This window comes from Drosophila sechellia, chromosome 2L, assembly GCF_004382195.2.
Source record: "Drosophila sechellia strain sech25 chromosome 2L, ASM438219v1, whole genome shotgun sequence".
NCBI classification, from domain to species: domain Eukaryota; kingdom Metazoa; phylum Arthropoda; class Insecta; order Diptera; family Drosophilidae; genus Drosophila; species Drosophila sechellia.
The window spans coordinates 23,446,495-23,465,597 of NC_045949.1; the positions used below are offsets into that span (position 1 = coordinate 23,446,495).

The 19,103-nt window shown below is 40.5% G+C and overlaps 1 protein-coding gene across 3 annotated transcripts in view; it reads right to left on the reverse strand.

Annotated features, from left to right (window-relative positions):
- LOC116800190 (scavenger receptor class B member 1) overlaps positions 1-19,103 on the reverse strand; it is a 150,149-nt gene that overhangs the window by 17,649 nt on the left and 113,397 nt on the right. For 2 of the 3 annotated variants that reach the window (XM_032713827.1, XM_032713826.1), the window contains exons 7-8: positions 7,569-7,735; positions 46-171 (exon numbers count right to left, since the gene is read on the reverse strand). In XM_032713827.1, coding sequence (XP_032569718.1) covers positions 46-171; positions 7,569-7,735 — 293 coding nt within the window. Of the gene's footprint in view, positions 1-45; positions 172-7,568; positions 7,736-19,103 lie in introns of those variants that run through there. The other variant, XM_032713829.1, reaches the window with a different exon arrangement.

Sequence of the window (19,103 nt, forward strand, 5' to 3'; positions counted from 1 at the left end):
AACAATTCACAATGATGACATCGTAGTGGAAGTGTAGGTACTTACGATTTCAAACCACAACATTGGCACTGTTAGATGATTAAATACAGATACTACTGGAAAATTGCTCAGGTCCTTAAAGTGCATGTTAATTTGTACTTTTACAGAGAGTGACAACGGCAGGCCGGATTCCTAAAAAAAATAAAAAATACACATATTTTATAAGCGCCTTTAGTATTCTTTTACTGATTTATCTCAAAAGTTGTTATTGAAAAGCCAGGCAGCAGACAATTTCATGTAAATATACAATGAGACATATCTCTAATAGATGGAAAGGTAAGTTTGTTCCCGTATTGTTCAAAGGCTTATTTTTTGTCTCGCGTTTACGCTATAGGCGGGAATTAATTCCTATATGTCGTTAAATTGCAACTCTGGTATGAACTGCAATGCACGCATCTTATACATACATATATTAAAGTCTTTATGTCTATACAGTAGTATAAATAGAAGTGTAAGAAGACAAGAAGAGGTTCAGTCACAAATAAACTTTCATAGTGCTCACATGTACATAATCAACACAGAAGTTTTTACCGGGGCATATGTAGGAGTTCCACGTCGTTTATAATTTTGACGGCTAGCGCTCTAAACAGACCTCGCCCACCAAGGAGGCTCAACAGAAGGCAACCGACGTATAAGGTTTTGTAATGGGTCAACTCCATAAACTCACCCAAATAATAATTTATAAGCCATCGTGCACATAAGGGCGGTCGTCTAACAAACTACAGAGAGGGACTGCCTCCGAACAAAACAATTTCGGCCTTAACCGACACGAAGAGTATCGCCACTTTTATTTACAAGCTTAAATTAAAATTTTGTCTTGTGATGCAGAAGGCCCGAATCCTTCACTGTCCTCATAAGCAATGACCTAACCTTTTGGCCAATAACATAATGCAAATACGCGTTACATTTACTCGCTCATATTGAATAGGGTTTGTAACCATAGTAGAATAGAAGCCACTTTATCTCAAGCCTTTCAAGCAAAAATCAGTTTTTTAATTAGATCTGGCCTCTCGGCTGTGCAGTGTTTGTCAGTACTAACTGTCAATGCTAAGAACTATTTGAAGCCACCAAAGAGTATTGTTAAATACCACAAGCCTTGAAAAGAAGTGATTAAATTTGATTATTAATGCTGATTTAGTACTGCCATAATTTTTATTGGCCAATCAAGTGCACCCTTGTTATCGAACCCTTGAAAAGAAAGACGGGAACCAAATATATTATCACATTCTTATAGAGCACCTATTTATAGTTACTTAAGTTAATAAGTTAAAGATTAAAAGAATCGGCCACTTTAATCGGACCGATTTTTGTCTAGGATTATTTTTGTTTTACTTATGGAAATGCCTTTATCAGATCGACCATGGACCAGTGTGACCATATCAAGAAGATATCGATAGGGACCTACTGATAAGAATATCAATGGCTCTGACAGCTGTCACGTATAACAGCTTTGCCATCGCTGATCCAGAGGAGTTTCTGGAACCTTCTTTTTCCAACGAATATAGTTGTGCACAAAAAAAAAAATTTATACGAAAGCCCTTAGCCCCCGAATCTCAGTAATGTGTGCCTGGAATACTAAACGACGATCAGCAAATCTGTTTTGTAACAAATCTAATGCTATAGCATGGTTGCCAGCCAATATATCCAGTGAGCGAATGGTTTCCAGCGCATTGTCCCACAGACCTGATCGTAGATGCTGCAAAAGTTCAATGTTTGTGAGGTCAGGATGGCTATGCATTGTCGTCGTAGCCTCCAGCGAATTTTGGAAGCTAAAGAGGAGGCAGGGGCGGTGCCTTATGTCGGAGTGAACGCTTCTGATGGCCAGAATCACACGGAGAAAGTAGAAAAAGTTGAGTGGAAGTTCAGTTGGGAGACACGCTTTGAAATCTCCCCCGAACCGGGGATTGAAGAGTCACTCAAATTACTTTCAATTTCCTCAGAATCCAGGTTTTCGAGCTCTTTGAGAATTTTCCTAAACGTTTGCTGAAGCTCATCAATCAGCTCCAACCTCCATGAAGAACGGACTCATCAAATGACATTATCACAGAGCTTAGTAGGGAGTCTGCTAATCGTTCCACTCGATTATAAATTGCAGCCGCCTTGAACTTCAAAAATGGCACCCTGTTCGCATCAGCGGTAACGTTTCCAGAATTTGTAGCAGCCATGGCAACAGCAACAACAACGAAACGGCGGAAACAGCGACTCGAAATTCAGTTCAAGCGGGAAGATGAGCGCAAAAGAAGAATTAGCGGCAGCTTCCGTTATTTGGCTATGTACTCGCACATAAGTATTGCAGCGGAGCTTTTTTAATGTTCACTGACTTTAATTTGTCTGAATATTGCAGACAGAAATTGTAGTTCGACATCGCACTCAGCAACAATAGCGAATTAATTGATGTGTTAAAGCTTTAAAACAGCTTTGGAAGATTCGCACTATTTATTGAGAGAGTACAAGAGAAAGAGCTCACGGGGGCTTAGACAAGGAAATATAATGGCACAGCTGAGGTGCCGATAATTTGTGTCTCCAAAGTTGGCATCAAATATAAAAATACCAATATTAGTTGCACGACCCAACATACTCCCGCCAGTTGGAAGCGTGGCTTTCAACAGAATTCCTAAGGGGCAGCAGAGGCATCTTATTCAAATAGTTGTTTGCCAGATTGATAGAAATTTACATTACTAAGAGAAACATAAAAAATAAATAACAGCAAATTTTGCAAAAGTGTGAGCGTGGCCATTTTGGTTGGTTCATAAGCGTTGGTGTGGGCGTGACAACACTAATCAACAAAATTGTCAATGTCTCTGGCAACTGTATGCTTTCAACTTTCTAGCTTCTATAGTTCCTGAGAGCTCGACGATCATGCGGAAGGACGGACAGACGGACATGACTAGATCGACTCGGCTATACTACTAACTACCTTGTTGAGTCAGACTGAAGAGTGTCATAGTGAAAATAAGTGAATAGTTCACACGGAAGTTAAACTGAAGTAATAGGCACAGGAGGACATTGACTGCCAAAATAAGGAAAATAGTGGATTATTTCTCCTACGTGGGAAGACTTGGCCAATAGAGCCGATTATGGGAGTAGACCAGAGAGGGGATCTTCTTAAGAAAGACAGTGGCCGCCATGCCAGTAGGTATCACAAGGGGATCAACCACCTGGTGGTACGCGCCGTAATCGTGACACACTACTGGAAGTGCAACTACACTCTCCACGCGAGGGCGGCTGGAAACAGACTCATAGTTAGGTCATGTCTTTGCTAAGATTGCTGGCTAATCGTAGTTGGGCTGGAGCTGGAAACTCTTAAAATTTGCACATCTCTGGGCCGGACTAAGGTGTCATTCGACACGTGCCGAGAGTCTGCCAGGCTGTGGGGCCGGGAAACAATCGGGCAGCCACAGCGACTGTGGTCCAAGCTGGCCAAGCCGGACGGGCTAAAAACCCATTACCGCAACTTATGACCGGGACGACCCTAACCGTAAGAGGCTGAGCGGGGCTAGAACGATGTGGTATCTTCGTTATCTCCAGCAGGGCAAGTCACCTGCGGAAGCTTTGTCTCGGGCCAAGGTACCGCAGCCGCTAGAGGAAAGGCCCAACTCTGCTTCGAAGCGGTATGCAGAAGTATTAATTATTATATACTTACAGAATTTCTCACGTGGGACTGTGTACCGATCGTGGTAAAAGATGTGGGAGCAGCCAAGAAGACTGTGTTGTCATCGGCATTCTTTGCCGGTGACGAGCCGTTCCCACCGCCCGAAATCACTGCACTGGTTGAACACTGTAAGAAGATGCACTTACCCATCATCATTTGATGTGATGCAAATGCACATCACGGGATATGGGTCAGCAGCGACATGAATCAAAGAGGTGAGTCACTATTAGAATTTATCTTAAATAATAATCTGTCGGAAATGTTCCGAAATTTGTTACTAGGGTAAGATGTGATGTTCTGGACATTACACTTTCCAGCAGATCAGTGGCTTTGCATATAAGCGACTGGCACGTATGTCCTGAGGAGTCCATGTCAAATCACAAAATTATTCGTTTTAACATAGGTCTAAATCTAGAATGTAGCGAGAGTAGGCGCAATCCCAGGAATACGAACTGGGAAGGGTTCAATGCCTCCTTACTGTGAGATCGAGTTCCTGGGGTAACCGGGAAACTCCGTACCACTGTAGAACTGGAGCCCGCCGTAGAAGACATTAACTCGTGTCTGAAAAACGAGTTCAGAGAAAACTGCTCCCTTGGCCGAGCCGAGCTCGCAGTGCCGATCAGGAAAATGCTGATCAGCAGCCTAGCTTTAGGACACATACCTACTGCCTGGAGTATAGCAAAAGTGGTCTTCATTCCAAAAGCTGGAAAGAAAGACATCACTGAACCGAAGTCGTTCAGACGCATCAGCTTGACATCGTTTTTGCTAAAAACGTTGGAAAAGCTAGTGGATGTCAGCATTAGAAGCATTTTGCTTGTAGAGCATCCGCTCCAACGGACGCAGCATGCCTACAGGGCGGGCAGATCAACTGATACTGCCCTATATCACCTGAAAAGCCTTATTGAGGATTCACTTACTCATAAGGAAGTGGCGTTATGTGCCTTCTTAGACATACAGGGTGCATTCGACAATACCTCTAATGAGGCTGTCAACGCATCCATGGCAAGAAGAGGACTAGATGCAACAACCAGCAGATGGATTAAATTACTACTGGCATCTAGGCGAGCCATGGCCACTATAGGAGGACAGTCATCCACAGTATCTACCACAAGGGGTTGCCCCCAAGGGGGTGTCCTCTCGCCTCTCTTGTGGAGCTTGATGGTTGACGAGTTGCTGGACAGACTGACCCGCAGAGGTATACTTTGCCATGGCTATGCTGACGATATTGTCATTATAGCCAGATGTAAATATGAGGAAACACTCTGCAATATCATTCAACTGGGCCTCAATATGACCAGCGAATGGTGCAAGGAAGTAGGCCTGAGACTTAATCCCAGCAAAACTGTTATTGTTCCTTTCACAAAGAGGTACAAGCTACAGAGAATGAAGGCAACCTTGGATTTGGTTCGCAGGGTCTCGGAGTAGTACTTGAGTTTGATTTATTTGTATTATGCATAGCAATGTTCACGAAATTTTGATAGTTTCCCTTATTCTTAGAGGTTTGTTAGGATTGGAATTATTTTGGGGTCTTGTTCTGTCATTGAAAGTTATTTCGTATACACTTTCTTGTTGTGCTATTTGTTTGAGTTTAGATACTGTCGTAATATAAAAACTAGCAAGAGTCATAAAAAAGCTATCGGGCATGATTGTATTATTTAACGCATTTGTGTATAATACGGTATTATTGATATCATTTTCTAGCATAAGTTTATTCGATATCGGGAATGATTTTATTTGTAACTCTTCGTCGAACTTACGGATACTGGATACTGAAGGGTGGGTTGTAAAGACGACGGAGTAGTTCTTCACATGGTGTTTGGGTTTTATATTCGCTGATAAGCTCATTCATTAGGGTTGGCCAGGTTGTTGCTCCGGATAACTGGGATACTCGTTGAGCATCTCCTGCAAGTTGCATCTCAATTACGCTGAAGAATACATGCCTTTTCCTGGTGTCGGTTGATGGATAGAGCTGAAGTATGAACTCGAACCTTCGGATAAAGGCACTGAGTTCTTGGGTATTACCACTGAATGTTGGTATTTGCCTAATTTGGTTTAAGGCTTGATTCGGATGGGATTCCGATAACAGTTTGACTTGCTCGGTTGCCATGGTTGATGATTTTATTTTTATTTTTGTTTTTACACTATGCATTAGGTTTGACTATTGTGTATCAACCACCGATTATACGTAGTTCTTTTGCGGATAAAGAGTTAATTGTATTACGATTTTATGTTCACTTTAGCGCCGATTCGCGTGGTTCAATCTTAAAAGATACGCTTGGTCGTACGAGGATCTTTTGTCACTAGATTAATATTTGTAAACATTCGCACAATTTTTTTTTTTAATTTATCCTACCGACTGCGAGCAGTCTTCAGACCGAGAGTTTAATAAAAGAAAGGACAGAGTTAGGTTTTTTATGTATTATTAAACGTTTTTATTATTTCCAATAAGGGAAGATCTAGAGCCTTTGGATTATCACTAGGTTGGATAATGGACTTCGAAGTTGAAGTGGGCCTAGCCGTGTTATCGCGATTGATAACGTACTCAAAACTGAACTACTGTATGGGGACATGTTTGGGTTTATATAGGCAGATTGGGATAGCTTAAGAGCGAAGCTTAAGAGAATAAAGTTATCAACGTCTATTCTCCCGAAAAGAGAGGTGTCTATTCTCCCGTTAAGAGAGGAGCTCCCGCAAAATAGGAGTAATTTGAGAATCCTGAGACGATTGTGTGGGCGGAAGTTTTTGTTATTTCAGTTGGCTCACCAAGTGATCGAATGTTTAGGGGACGTGGACGTTGGCTCGCCCCAGAGTCTAGACTTAGGACTTTCGACTTTTGCACTTTTCTGTGCGTAAATGACAGCTAAGCATAATCAAAGGGCTCTCGATCTTTGATTACATTTCGTACTTAGACGTTAATGTGTGTGTGTGATAGTTTACAATAGTGTGTGTGGTTGGGGAGTTGTGGGTGTAGATATATTATTGCTGCCATATTTTTTGTTTTTGCCCCACCCAATCTAAAGTCCTAAAACCGCACAAAGCTACCCACTTTCAAAAAAGGTTTAGATTTTCCTTCGTTTTATTGTTTGTCCTGCCAATTATCACCTTTAAAGAATTTTTAATTTTTTCCTCATTTTCATCCCCCATATCTATCGATATTATAGAAAAATTATAAAATTTTGCATTCGCTATGGCTGAGTAACGGGGAACTCGACAATAGAAATCTTTTCGAGGAAATAAATATATGATAATATATAATATAAAAAATATATATTAGATATAAATCGTTTTAAGATCTAATTGTATGTTAAAAGAGTTAGAATTGATTGCGGCAGGGGTCATGCAACTCATTGCATTGGATTCCAAAATTTCAAAGCAGATATAAGATGTTTAGTTAGTAGAAATGCCAACCCGGCATTTGTTATTAAATCAAACAAGAAATATTGTATGTGCCTATAAAATTACGAAAGTTTGCCAGTGAGTGCAAGGAACGCCAGTAAAACGTATTTTGAAACTCTCGGGAGCAAAATTGAAACAGGATATGAGAAATATGTGAAGAGTCCGGCTGAAGACTGGAAAATGAATAGGCGGTCGAATCAATCCAATACCAATTTAGGCGCCGCAATGCAAACAGTAAGAAGTTTTATTTGACCGATTGAATGTCCGAGTGAACTGCGTATTGAGGACTCCAAAGAGGTGATCCATACTCAAGAATCGGACGGACTAGCGAAATGAATAATCCTAATTAAATTTGAAAGTTAATATAGTCAATTTATAATTAACAAGCCAAACCATGGTTAAATTTAAATTGAACTTATGAAAACAAAATAACAGGGGCTGAAAAAAGTTAGTTTCAATTTGTTGTACCGGTTGCACTCACCGGTTGAATGACAAACGTTGATGAGTGTTTATCCGGATCTGGACATATGCCGGTGACGTTTTTTTGGAGCTCCTCATCACCGTTCATGAAGTGTGGAAAACTTAAGGAGATTGGGAATCCGTAATAGCAGTCAGTAACATCAATAAGTCCAACCGGCTGACAGTCACCTAAGAACAGTCAATGATAAAATATCTCTTAATACGTGATATTTAAGACAAAAATTGAAAATAAAGAGAACTGAATAATTCAGTATTATACGTTGATACAGTGGATAACTGTGGTATGCGTACATATATATAGAGTACAATGTACTCAGAATACTTGCATAAATCACTAACATAATTACATACGCATTGGCAGTGCTAGCATAAACAGCCCACTTATGGAGCCGCTATGTTGACAATGTGCGCACAAAGCATTCTCTCTGAACGCTTCTCTGCCGGCTTCACCAGGCAGCGAAGGCGCACTTCATAGCCTAAGAGGAATATTGTATTAGCCCTAAGAGTCAGTCGAGTTTTACAACTGAAAGGAACTTCATTTAAAAATAAACGGAGCTATGCTCCAATAAAAATAGCTAGAGGATTTTATTCATAACATAACACTGAAACAACAAAGTGTACAGTACACAGATTATACAACGAAGGGTGTCTGTGTCCATTGATATTAAATATCTTATCTATCATAGTTTTACTACCGATAGATGAATGTTCAAATGCAACAACAAATACAAAAATGTATTAAAAAACTTTGAATCGGATGTTTTAACTTGAAAAAGTTGATCTCAAGACACTTAATTGGAGATCTAGGCCCTTTAAATCTCCAGAGTGTGTTTGAGAAGAAGACGAAGCCTGGATAACATAATAGAATAAAATAGAATAAGATAGAATATCTTTGCTCGTTTTTTGATAAACGAGTAATTTACTTGATGACTATGCAGACTGAATTGTATGTGCTACATGATCACGGAATTGAGTTTTAATGTACTGGACAGGATATCAAACGATACAATGGTATGTTGTTGTACTTGGGTGTTCTAAAATTACCAAAACTAAAAATGGATGGTCACAAGACTTAAAGCTTACAGCTATAAAAGATTCAATGCCACGCGGGAAGTTTGAAAAAAAATAAGATATGCTTACATTTTATCAAACTATGATAAGCTGTACAAGTACAAGATACACCCATTACTACAGATTGCCAAAAAATGTTGGTTTTTTTTTCCTCAGGAAGAACATCAAAGCGTTGATAAACAAATAATTATTTTTTGATATAAGGTTTACATGAGTAAGCCTTCTGATTTCGTTTTTGCAGGTGGTACTGTACATATGAGTCGTAAGAGGATCGTTTGTTGTAAAATGTGAGATCAACAATAATAATATACGTGTGAAATGGTTTGACAATAATCCAGTTCAACTTATATTCTCATGTCCAAGCCATGATCCCTTTGCAGGGTTAAGGATCTTCTATTGGTGCTTGGGAACATTGGTTACAAATGCTAGACTTTTTTTTAGAAAAAATTTTATTTGAACAAACCAACGAGCAAACACATGTCGCTTATTAAATTTCAAACATAAGTTGCAGAGTACTCCCACTATTACGGTCGAAAGAAAGAGGGGACCACAATCGAATGCCAAAAAGTATTGCTCTATTGTAGTCTTCGATACTATGTCGATAACAGTAGTCTGTCTTCCCCTCAGTCAAAAATCACAGGTTCCAGCTGAATCCATCATAAGTTTTGATAAAATATAACTTAGTGATGTATTTGGTTAATGAGACGTTATAAAACAAGAACACCTATATCCAAATGCCTAAAATGCAAAGTCCATATAACAAGAATGTTGGGGTCACGCAGCCGCCAAAAATTTCTAATACTATTATTTGTTTATTTGATGTCAACTTTGGAGCTCAAATAACGGAAGCGGCTGCTAATTCATCTTTGCGCTCACCTTCCCGCTGAATTTCCAGTCGCTGTTTCCGCCGTTTCGTTGCAACAGAAACAATTGCCGTGGCTGGGTGACATTTTTGAAGCGCAAGGCGGCAGAAATTTATAATCTAGTGGAATTCTTTGTTAAGTTCTGCGTTAATCTCGTTCAATGACTTCGATCTTCGTATAAGGTTGGAACTAATCGATGATAAACATTTAGAAAAATTGTCAACGAGTTCGAAAAACTTGATTTGGATGAAATCGAAAGTGACTTGGCTGAGAAGTTTGATGACATTTTCGTAACGCTTAAATCCTCTATTCCGGGGTAGATCTTAAAACGCGCCTCGCAAGTGAACTCTCACTCAACTTTTGATGAATTGCTATGCATGATTGTGGCCATTAGCAGCGTATACTCAGGAATAGGGCACCGTCGCTACCCCATCTTGTCCTTCCAAAATGCGCTGGAGGCTATGATAACTAGGTCAACATGGGTCCACCCACCACTAAGCTGCCACAATAACAAATGCTCATCAACACGGCCAGTGTCAAGAATAGGGTGCCAGTGATGCACCGGAAATGGTATACCGGAGCAAATATCTCAGGACAACGGAATAAGTTTTTGGGAAGCCCATCAGCAGCAATCGCATGTTGTTGGAGGACCAACCACCGCCGGAACAGGCATCACACGGCGGCGTCAAGACTGTCACAACTAGGACCCTGTGAAATGCTTAAACGACCTTACGGCACCGCCACCGTCACATTGTGGGGTCAACTGGTGTGCCAGGGGCCACTCAGCAGGCAATGCAGAGATGCCCTAGCATTATGAGCCTCTGATATTTATCGGCTACGCAAAGGTTCGTGGCTCGGTATTTCCGTTCAAGGGTAGGCATAGGCACCATAGTCTGTCCTGAATTTACTCGCAAGATAACGGGTGGTCGGGACATTTGATGAGAAATATTTAGAAATATCATACAAACTGGTTGTAAGATCTACGTTGTATACTGTTCGAGGTAATAATCTTTATTTGATATGTTGTATATGTATTATAACTTCATTCGACTACGGATTACTACTTACTAATCGATTACACAACAGCGAAGTTCTAGTCAGGGGTTGCCAGACGTAATTTAAAAGGGGACATGCAGCGTTGCCAGTAATATTAATGTTCTCAAAAGATACGTTTATATAAAAAGTCAATTAACCATAAAACCGTCAAAAACAGCCGTACCATTTTTATCGATATCCCAGGAGAATTACGCATTTACACTAACATCCGTAAGTGAGCCATAGTTTTTATAGGCATGTTTAGCTATTGAGCTTTTTCAATAGCTGTTGCGAATAATAAAAAACCGAAGAAAGTTTGTTTTTATGACGACAGTTTTTATTTTGCGAATTGTTTAAGGCAGCTAAGGCCTAAGCTAAGTCTTTTCCGAAACACGACGAAATGGCAATTGGCGAGCAGGCAGCCGAAATGCAGCGCCCAAGCTTAACGTAGGTAGCTAACAACAACAAACAAGGGATGAGAGCCGTACAGATAAATGCGTGCGAGAGCAGCGGTTTGCACTATGGGCATCGCAACTGCTACCACTGACTAATTTGGCTTAAATATTAACAAGTATGACATTAGTCTACTGCACAGTTTTGGCGGCTGCATGACCCAACAAGGCACATACAACATTTCTTGTTTGATTTAATAACAAATGCCGGGTTAGCATTTCTACTAACTAAACATCTTATATCTGCATTGACATTTGGGAATCCATAGCCATGAAAGCATCATTATAAGACTTAAATGACTCATTCAAAAAAGGGTGTCTGATTATTTTCAATAAGGCCAGAGGTCAAGGGAATTTGATGATCCTTATATGACCAAAACCTTATTTATTTCCCTAGTCCCTTCGATTCTATGGATACCCCGTATAGATTCCCCAATACGTATTTCACTCGGACCCCATTAAATTCGATCAAAAAACTTCTTACTGTTTGAACTCCGACATAATTTGGGATGGAAACCTTATATTACCTTTTTATTCCGGTAGACTATTTTTTATTAATTTACCTTTCCCAGCTTTCCTGGCTCAAAACGGATGGTGACAGAGCGAACGCATTTGCTGAACATTTGTTCTCCACCCCCTTCAAACTGACCGACAACACCCACCGAGAGGAATCTCAATCAGCCCACCCCATGAGATATATCACTCCATAAGAAGTCAGTCTGCACCTGAAGGCCCTGGAAAATAAAGTAAAAATATATAATATATATAAAATATATTTATATATATTATATATAAACTATGCTGAGTGGGAAAAACACACAGTCCGCATCCACTTAGTGTATAGATCAATATCCCAAGCGGACGATCCCACTCCCGAAATAATATAAACATATGGGCAATAGGTGACATAAAAATAATCAGCACTTTCGGAAGAAATAAGAATATGCAGAAGGGGGAATCCCACGCAATGTACACAATCCACATTCGCTAGATCTTTACAATCAATAGAAATAATGTGAACAACTTTCGGAAAACCATGTTAATGAACTACTTTATCAAATCAAGGAGATACCTGAATACGACGGAAACCCGAAAGGATCCAGTAATTACATTACTTAAGTCGAATTTTTTTAGAGTTATACCCCACGTAAGAAGTTCAACAACAACACATTATTTATGGAGCCATTAGAGGGACAATGATTGGCCCACCCCGAGAAGTAATCAATGAAGAAAGGGCAACTAACTGGATGGAAGCAAAAACAGGTTTAATCAAGGAGTTCAAAGATCTCAGACCATATGAAGACCTCATCAGCGATATATACAGGACACCATACCAGTGAACTTACCATCGGTAAATTCGTTAATGATCGGTAATGAATTAAAATTAAGAGTAATTAGAAATTAAGTAATAAAGAAGTTGAAAAAAGATCAATCAGATCAGAATAGTTTACACCAATGCACTAAATAAAACTATCAAGAATTTCATTGAAAGGAAAATTCCCATAATGGTTTATCAAAAAAAAGATATATCCACAATCGGAAACTTAAAAGAAGGGATGTAAATTTGAACATTTGAACACAAAAGAATTGAAATTCGGAAAACTTCAGTAAATAATAATAATACGTGACGAGGAAACTGCAACTTCTGGGTGAAACAGATATCAGCAGACAACTTTAGCCAAGCAGAATGAAGCGCCGAAGGTAAAATTTCGTCCCAATCAAGTTTTTCTCTCCAGATTTGTTGCAGCAGAATTTTGGGCTTCGTTATGACGGGGCAGATAAGACCAAGAGGGTCGTAAAAGCTGGATTGCTAGCTTTTAGAACTGCTTTCTTGGGCGAAATTGAATCCCAGGCGATACCAAGAGTTTTGGTAATGTTGCTGCCATTATCCTTTTCTGAATCGGGAATCCAATCGGTTGAGATCTAATTTTGATAGATTAGGCTCAGCAAACAAGGTGAGGGGGCCGTGCCTAAGAAGTGCGCTGGCGTTAGTACTTCAAGGTCGTGGGGGTGTTCTGAAAGAGTAACTAAAGGTCTTGAATTAATTATTGCCGCAATGTGGCAAATGAGCGTGCGCAGGTCATCAGCGGGCAAAACGGCAGGGCCAACAGCTCGGTAAAAATGATGCTTTGCTGTTTTGACAGCCGCCTCCCAGAGGCCTCCAAAATGCTGCAATCGAGGAGGGATGAATCGCCATTCAATGCTATCAGTCAAGCAGAATTCATGTACTGCAGTTTGATGTGATGTGTTCAGGAACAAACGGTTAGGATCTATCAGCTCATTCCGAGCGGCGACAAAATTGGTGGCGTTGTCTGACCATATGCGTCCAGGCTTTCCACGAGTCAGTATAAATCGACGCAATGCATTAAGAAATGCAAAAGTGGAGAGATCCTGAACCAGCTCATGGTAAACAGCCTTTTTAGAAAAGCAGATAAAGATGCAGATATAGCAGTTGAATGGGCCGCAAAAGTCCAGACCAGTGACCTTGAAGGAATATGAAGCTGTTACGCGGTCCTCATGAAGATCACCCATAATCCCCATCCCATCCCACCCATAATAATGCGACGAGCTGTCTGGCTTGGCTCGAAAACATATGATGCATTTGCTGACTGCACTTGCAGTGGTCTTGCGACCGCCAATGGGCCAGAACTGCAGTCGAATAGAAGCAAGTAGTGCGCTAGGTCAAGAATGCAGATGGCACGAGTGACTGGGTGCTGACGTGGCAATATGCTGTGCGTCATAGTCCAACGATGAGTGCTTCAGTCTGCCACCAACTCTCATAAGTCCAGAGTTGTCAATGATGGGTGCGAGGGATGCAATTAAGCTCGATGATTTTACTTGTCGTCTGTGGAGCAGGGCATTATAGTCCTCGTTAAGGTGTGCCACCTGAATGGAACGAATGATAGCCTTCATGCCTCCGGTGAGATGATTAACAGTCAGGCCAGGGTGCCTGGTACGATAACGAAACTTGAAGATGTATCCAAAAAGCTGCAATTTCGATGTCGGCAGGGGTCTTGAGAGTGATGAGGGTCTTCCTCCTGAGCTCAGGGAGATTCTTTGGGGTGAGACAAGATTCTGGCCAGAGCGATTTGTCTTCTTGAAGATAGTCAGGACCATGAGACCAAAGACTTGACTCGATCAGCTCACTAGGAAGTTCCCCTCTGGAAAGTATGTCCGCCGGATTGCCGGCTGTAGGAACATAATGCCATTCTATGGCATTTAACACCTCCTGGACTAAGAGATGCGATTAGAAATAAAAGTTTGAAGGCGTGATGATTCAACTAGAATCCAGGACAGCACCACAGCAGAGTCTGACCAGCAATAAACAGGGCATGAAATTAAGCCAAGCTGCAGGACTTCCCGCATTAGTTCAGCCAATTCCAATTTGGGCCCCGTGGGGCCACACGAGACTTAGCGCAGAAAAGGTGGGCTACTCGTTGACTTTGAGACATGGAGACTATATAGATGCATCCTCCATATGCATCAATGCTGGCATTACTGAATCCATGGATTTCGACCACGCTATTGGGTACCAGTGCGGGACGAGGAAACTCCAACTTCTGGCTGAAACAGATATCAGCAGACAAATTTAGCCAAGCAGAATGAAGCGCTGAAGCTAAACTTTCGTCCCAGTCAAGTTTTTCTCTCCAGATTTGCTGCAGCAGGATTTTGGCCTTCGTTATGACAAGGCAGATAAAACCAAGAGGGTCGTAAAAGCGAGCAATTGCTTTCATGAGCGATGTGTAGAACAGCAGAATATCCGAACTTGAGTCCCAGGCGATACCAAGAGTTTGGGTAATGTCGCTGCCATCATCAAATTTAAGAAAGGAATTCTTTTCTGAATCAGGAATCTGCTTCAAAATACCAGGATCATTTGAGCACCATTTTATTAATTTAAAATGACCTTTATCTAGAAATCCTATGGTCTGTCGCATGATCTCCAAGACTTTTTGGCCAAATCAGATTTTTTTTCTTCAGATTTAACAGTTAGTTTGGGATGGTTGTCCGCGATAGTAGGAGCTACCAAAGCTACGATATTGGCAACGAACTCTGTAGTTTGAGATATTAATATTTACAATATATTTATCTGATCTAAATCTGGATTCACCAATTCCAGAAACTGTAGCTGCAGACTTGTACTTGGGCAATTGCACAGTGTGTGCCAGACGAGAGGTGATTATGTGTAGTTGCGAGCCGGAGTCAAGCAAGGCGCGACAAGAAACCCAAGATCCTGATTTGAATATTGATGACGGCAGTGGCCAACAACACAAAGTCTGCTACAAGATTTTAATCCACTAAGGAAGAAGATTGACCAAGGCATGATTCCTGCGCAACGACTTCCAGTCCGTTGGAATGAGCATCAGAAGCTAGCGGAGGTTGAGCAGGCTGGAAGCGAGATGGCGACGGCATTGAGCCAAAATGTAGCAATTTGTTGTGCTTACTTCCACAAATACGACAGTGATCGGCATTGCAATTTCGTAGGTGATGTCCACCTTTAAGGCAGATTTGGCATAAAGCCAACCTTTTTGCCTCCTGTAAGCGATCTTGAGGCGACCGTTTTCTGTATTGTGGTCAATCAAAAATTATGTGGTCAACAGCATTGCAGACAGGGCAGCAAGCGACGGGTAGTGGTGACAAATGAATTTCTAGAGTTGTGGAAGGCTTTCCTAGGTTTTACAACCTCTGTCATGATTCCAAGTGCAATATTGATACGTTCGATGTTTTCAACCTTCTGGCATCTTGCCTCCAATTCTTAATAAATTCATTACATTTTGGAAGCCTTTCAGTGGAAGCAGCATCCTCCCATAATAGCTGGGTTTCACGGTCGATTTTTTAGAGAAGACAATAAATGAGAATAAACTCGGATATTTCCACAGGTGTACCCATGTTGTTAAGTGCCCGTAATCGCAGATTAATTTGGTCGGACAGTTCACGCAACTTTACAGAAGATGAACTCTCTACCTTTGGTACGTTCATGATCGCCGAAATGTGAGACTCGAAAATAAGCCGCTTATTGTTGTAGCGCTTATCTAACAATTCTTGGGCAGCCGGGTAATTTGCATCAGTAACCTCTAAAGCACCAACGGCATGCAAAGCGGGACCTTTTAGGCAAGACTTGAGTTGACTTAAAGCTTATCCATGTCAGCCAGTATTGGGTTTTTATCGAAGACAGTGGAAAGCATCGACATAAAATCTGTGTATTTAGTAAAATTTCCACTAAAGGTTGGTAGCTTCAGGTTAGGCACATTCGGTCGTCGAAATAGAGATCCAGAAGGCCACTTAGTTGCTAGATCTTGACGCATAGTTGAACAATCAATCTCTTGCACTTAGCGTCTACTGAGTTCCGTTTTTACAATATACCGCATTTCAAAGACAATGTCTTTCAACTGGTCACGCAATTCGCTTCCCATTTGACTGAGATGCAGGTACTCCATGGAATCGTGAGACAAGTTGAACGAAGTCTCTGTTTGGCTTATTAAGTCCAGCTTTAAATGCAGACCATCATCATTAAGGCAAGTGACCGATTCGGTGGTTAAACCTGCAGCAATTTTTTTAGCGTCGACAAAAATGAAGTTTTCCTTGCGCTTTAAAAATATTATCCTGTCAGCTGGCAAACTGACTGTGTCGTTGTTTGACGTTTTAATTTATTTTAATAATTCACGCACTGAATTTTAATCAGTCAGTGTAAAATGTACGCACAATGGTGAACAGTTTTACAAGCACTGTATTTGCACCGGCAACCAAACTGCACACACAATAGCAATAATGTGTGTAAGCTTATGCACAACGTCAATTTTTTTTGCACAGCCAAGACGATTCGAATTTGGCGGTAGGCAAAGAAGAAACCGAAAACGGGCGAGAGCAAGCGAAACGTGTGCAACTGACGCTATGCGAATAGGCTTGTAACTTATAACTGAGCTAGCTATGCAGAAGGCAAATTAGCAAGATTTACAGAATAAAGATTAATAGCTGTGTTCGCTCTCTATTGAAAGAGAGAGGAACATAGCATAAAGTACAAAACCTATTGCTGCACAGAGCAGTGTATAAGAGCGGTGAATAAATAACCGTAACTAAATAACGGTGAACTAAATAACTAACTGATGAGCTGCTGCTGTCTGCGGGCTGCATAACCAAACAATAACCAAAATCACCAATGATTAATCCAACGAATCATTTAAACCAAAATCATCACCATCAAAAAACTAACCCAAGAAACCCAAATTACAGCTCTGGCTATAATCCAAATTATTAAACTCTCAGCGTGTACCAAATATAAATCAAATTCCACCTCACCTGAGAGGAAACTTTCAAGAAAATTTCAATGAAAAGAATGGTTCATTGGAATTAAAAACTAGTGTAACATAAGAAACCAGTAAAATCTGCCCAATCATATTTTATATACATAAATTCTCAGATAATTACGATATTCTAATAGGCAGAGAGTATTTGAACAAAAGTAAAGCAAAAATTCAATATGAAACAGAAACTAGGGAACATACTACTAAATATCAAATATGATGGAGCAGACGTTAGAAGGGATGAGACCACATCTGAAAGCCTCAACACAATAATTTCAAAAGAAACAATTATTGAAGGTAATGTAAATGTAGTCGTGGCTGTTCTGTGCGGTGTGTGGGCGTTAGAGTGGGCGTGGTACGATGGGCAGTGTCTTTAGAAACTGTATGCTTAATCTCAGCCTTCTAGCTTTTATAGTTCCTGAGATCTTGACGTTTATAAAGACAGTCGGACAGACGGACATGGCTTGATCGATTCGGCTATTGATCCTGATCAAGAATATATATACTTTATTTAGTCGGAAACGATTCCTTCTGCGTGTTACAAACTTTAAAACGAATCTAGTATACCCTTTTACTCTGCGAGTAACGGGTATAATGTAAGCCATGAGGGGATGTTGTCGTAATCATTCCTGGCCTCCATTTCCGGCGTCAAAGATTGTAGCGTCGCACTTACTCTTGAGATGAAAATTGGATATAGGTTGGACCGACTTTATTCAGATGGAGGGTGAAACTTTATGATATTTGCACTGCGGTCATGTGTGTACGAAGTCGTCGTGTACGCCGGGTTGACGCGACCAGAAGTTCGGGACCAAATTCATTTTCCCCGTCTAAAATGAAATTATTGTAAAACCAAAGCTGGCCGTGCTATTCGATTAGACGGGCTTTCAATAGAGCTCAACCATTTCATATATAAACAACATCGAATTTTGATACTTATGGTGGCCGGATAACCCTTCTTAGTCGTACATGCAACCTCGTACAGGTGCGATGGTCACACTCCGTTTTAAATTCTCAAGTGTTTTGCGGCACTCCCAATCCATTCTGAACTTTCTTCAATAGCGTGATCATTAATTGTAATTGTATAAGGTGTTTTTGGGCCGCTGAATATATTTTTATGAAGTAACATTTTTCCCTATAGTCGGATAATTTGGTGTAAGGTACAATGGGTATTCATGGGTAGGGCGATGATTCTAAAGAAGGATGATTCCCTCGTAAAAATGTGGAACCTCATTGAGAATATTATATCTATTCTATTCATGATTGCTATTAATTCTAAGAATTCGTACATAAATTCTTTGATATTTAATATGTACGCCCTGTTCCTCTAATACACAACTCATTTGCTCGTTTCCTGCCTGTCGAATATAAATCTTGAGATAACTCCTATCTTTGTCAATAATAGGCTCTCGGCTGCATCATTTAGATTCAATCCCACCAGTCTATTGTTAATGAAATTCAGCTTTTGCTTTCTCTCAACATCCCTTCTTCTTCCTCCATTTTTCTTTAACTTCCTATTATGGATTTATCCACTGAGCCTAGTCCATTGATTAATCCGCTTTTTCCTTTATTCTTGGGACATATACTTTCCAATTAATAATATTATTCATTTGGTTTATTAATTTTTTTGATCTTTTCCTTGTGGATTTTTTGCGGTTTGATTCTTGTTCTCTTCTCTAAAAACGATGTTCCCTACCTGTAACGGGTCCAATTCCTGTTTGTCTGCATTAGCTAGCTCAATTCTCTTAATTTTTGATTTTCTACCATTTTCTTTATTTGTGGGTATACTTCGGCTTGAAATGCTTTGATCTTCTGCAAA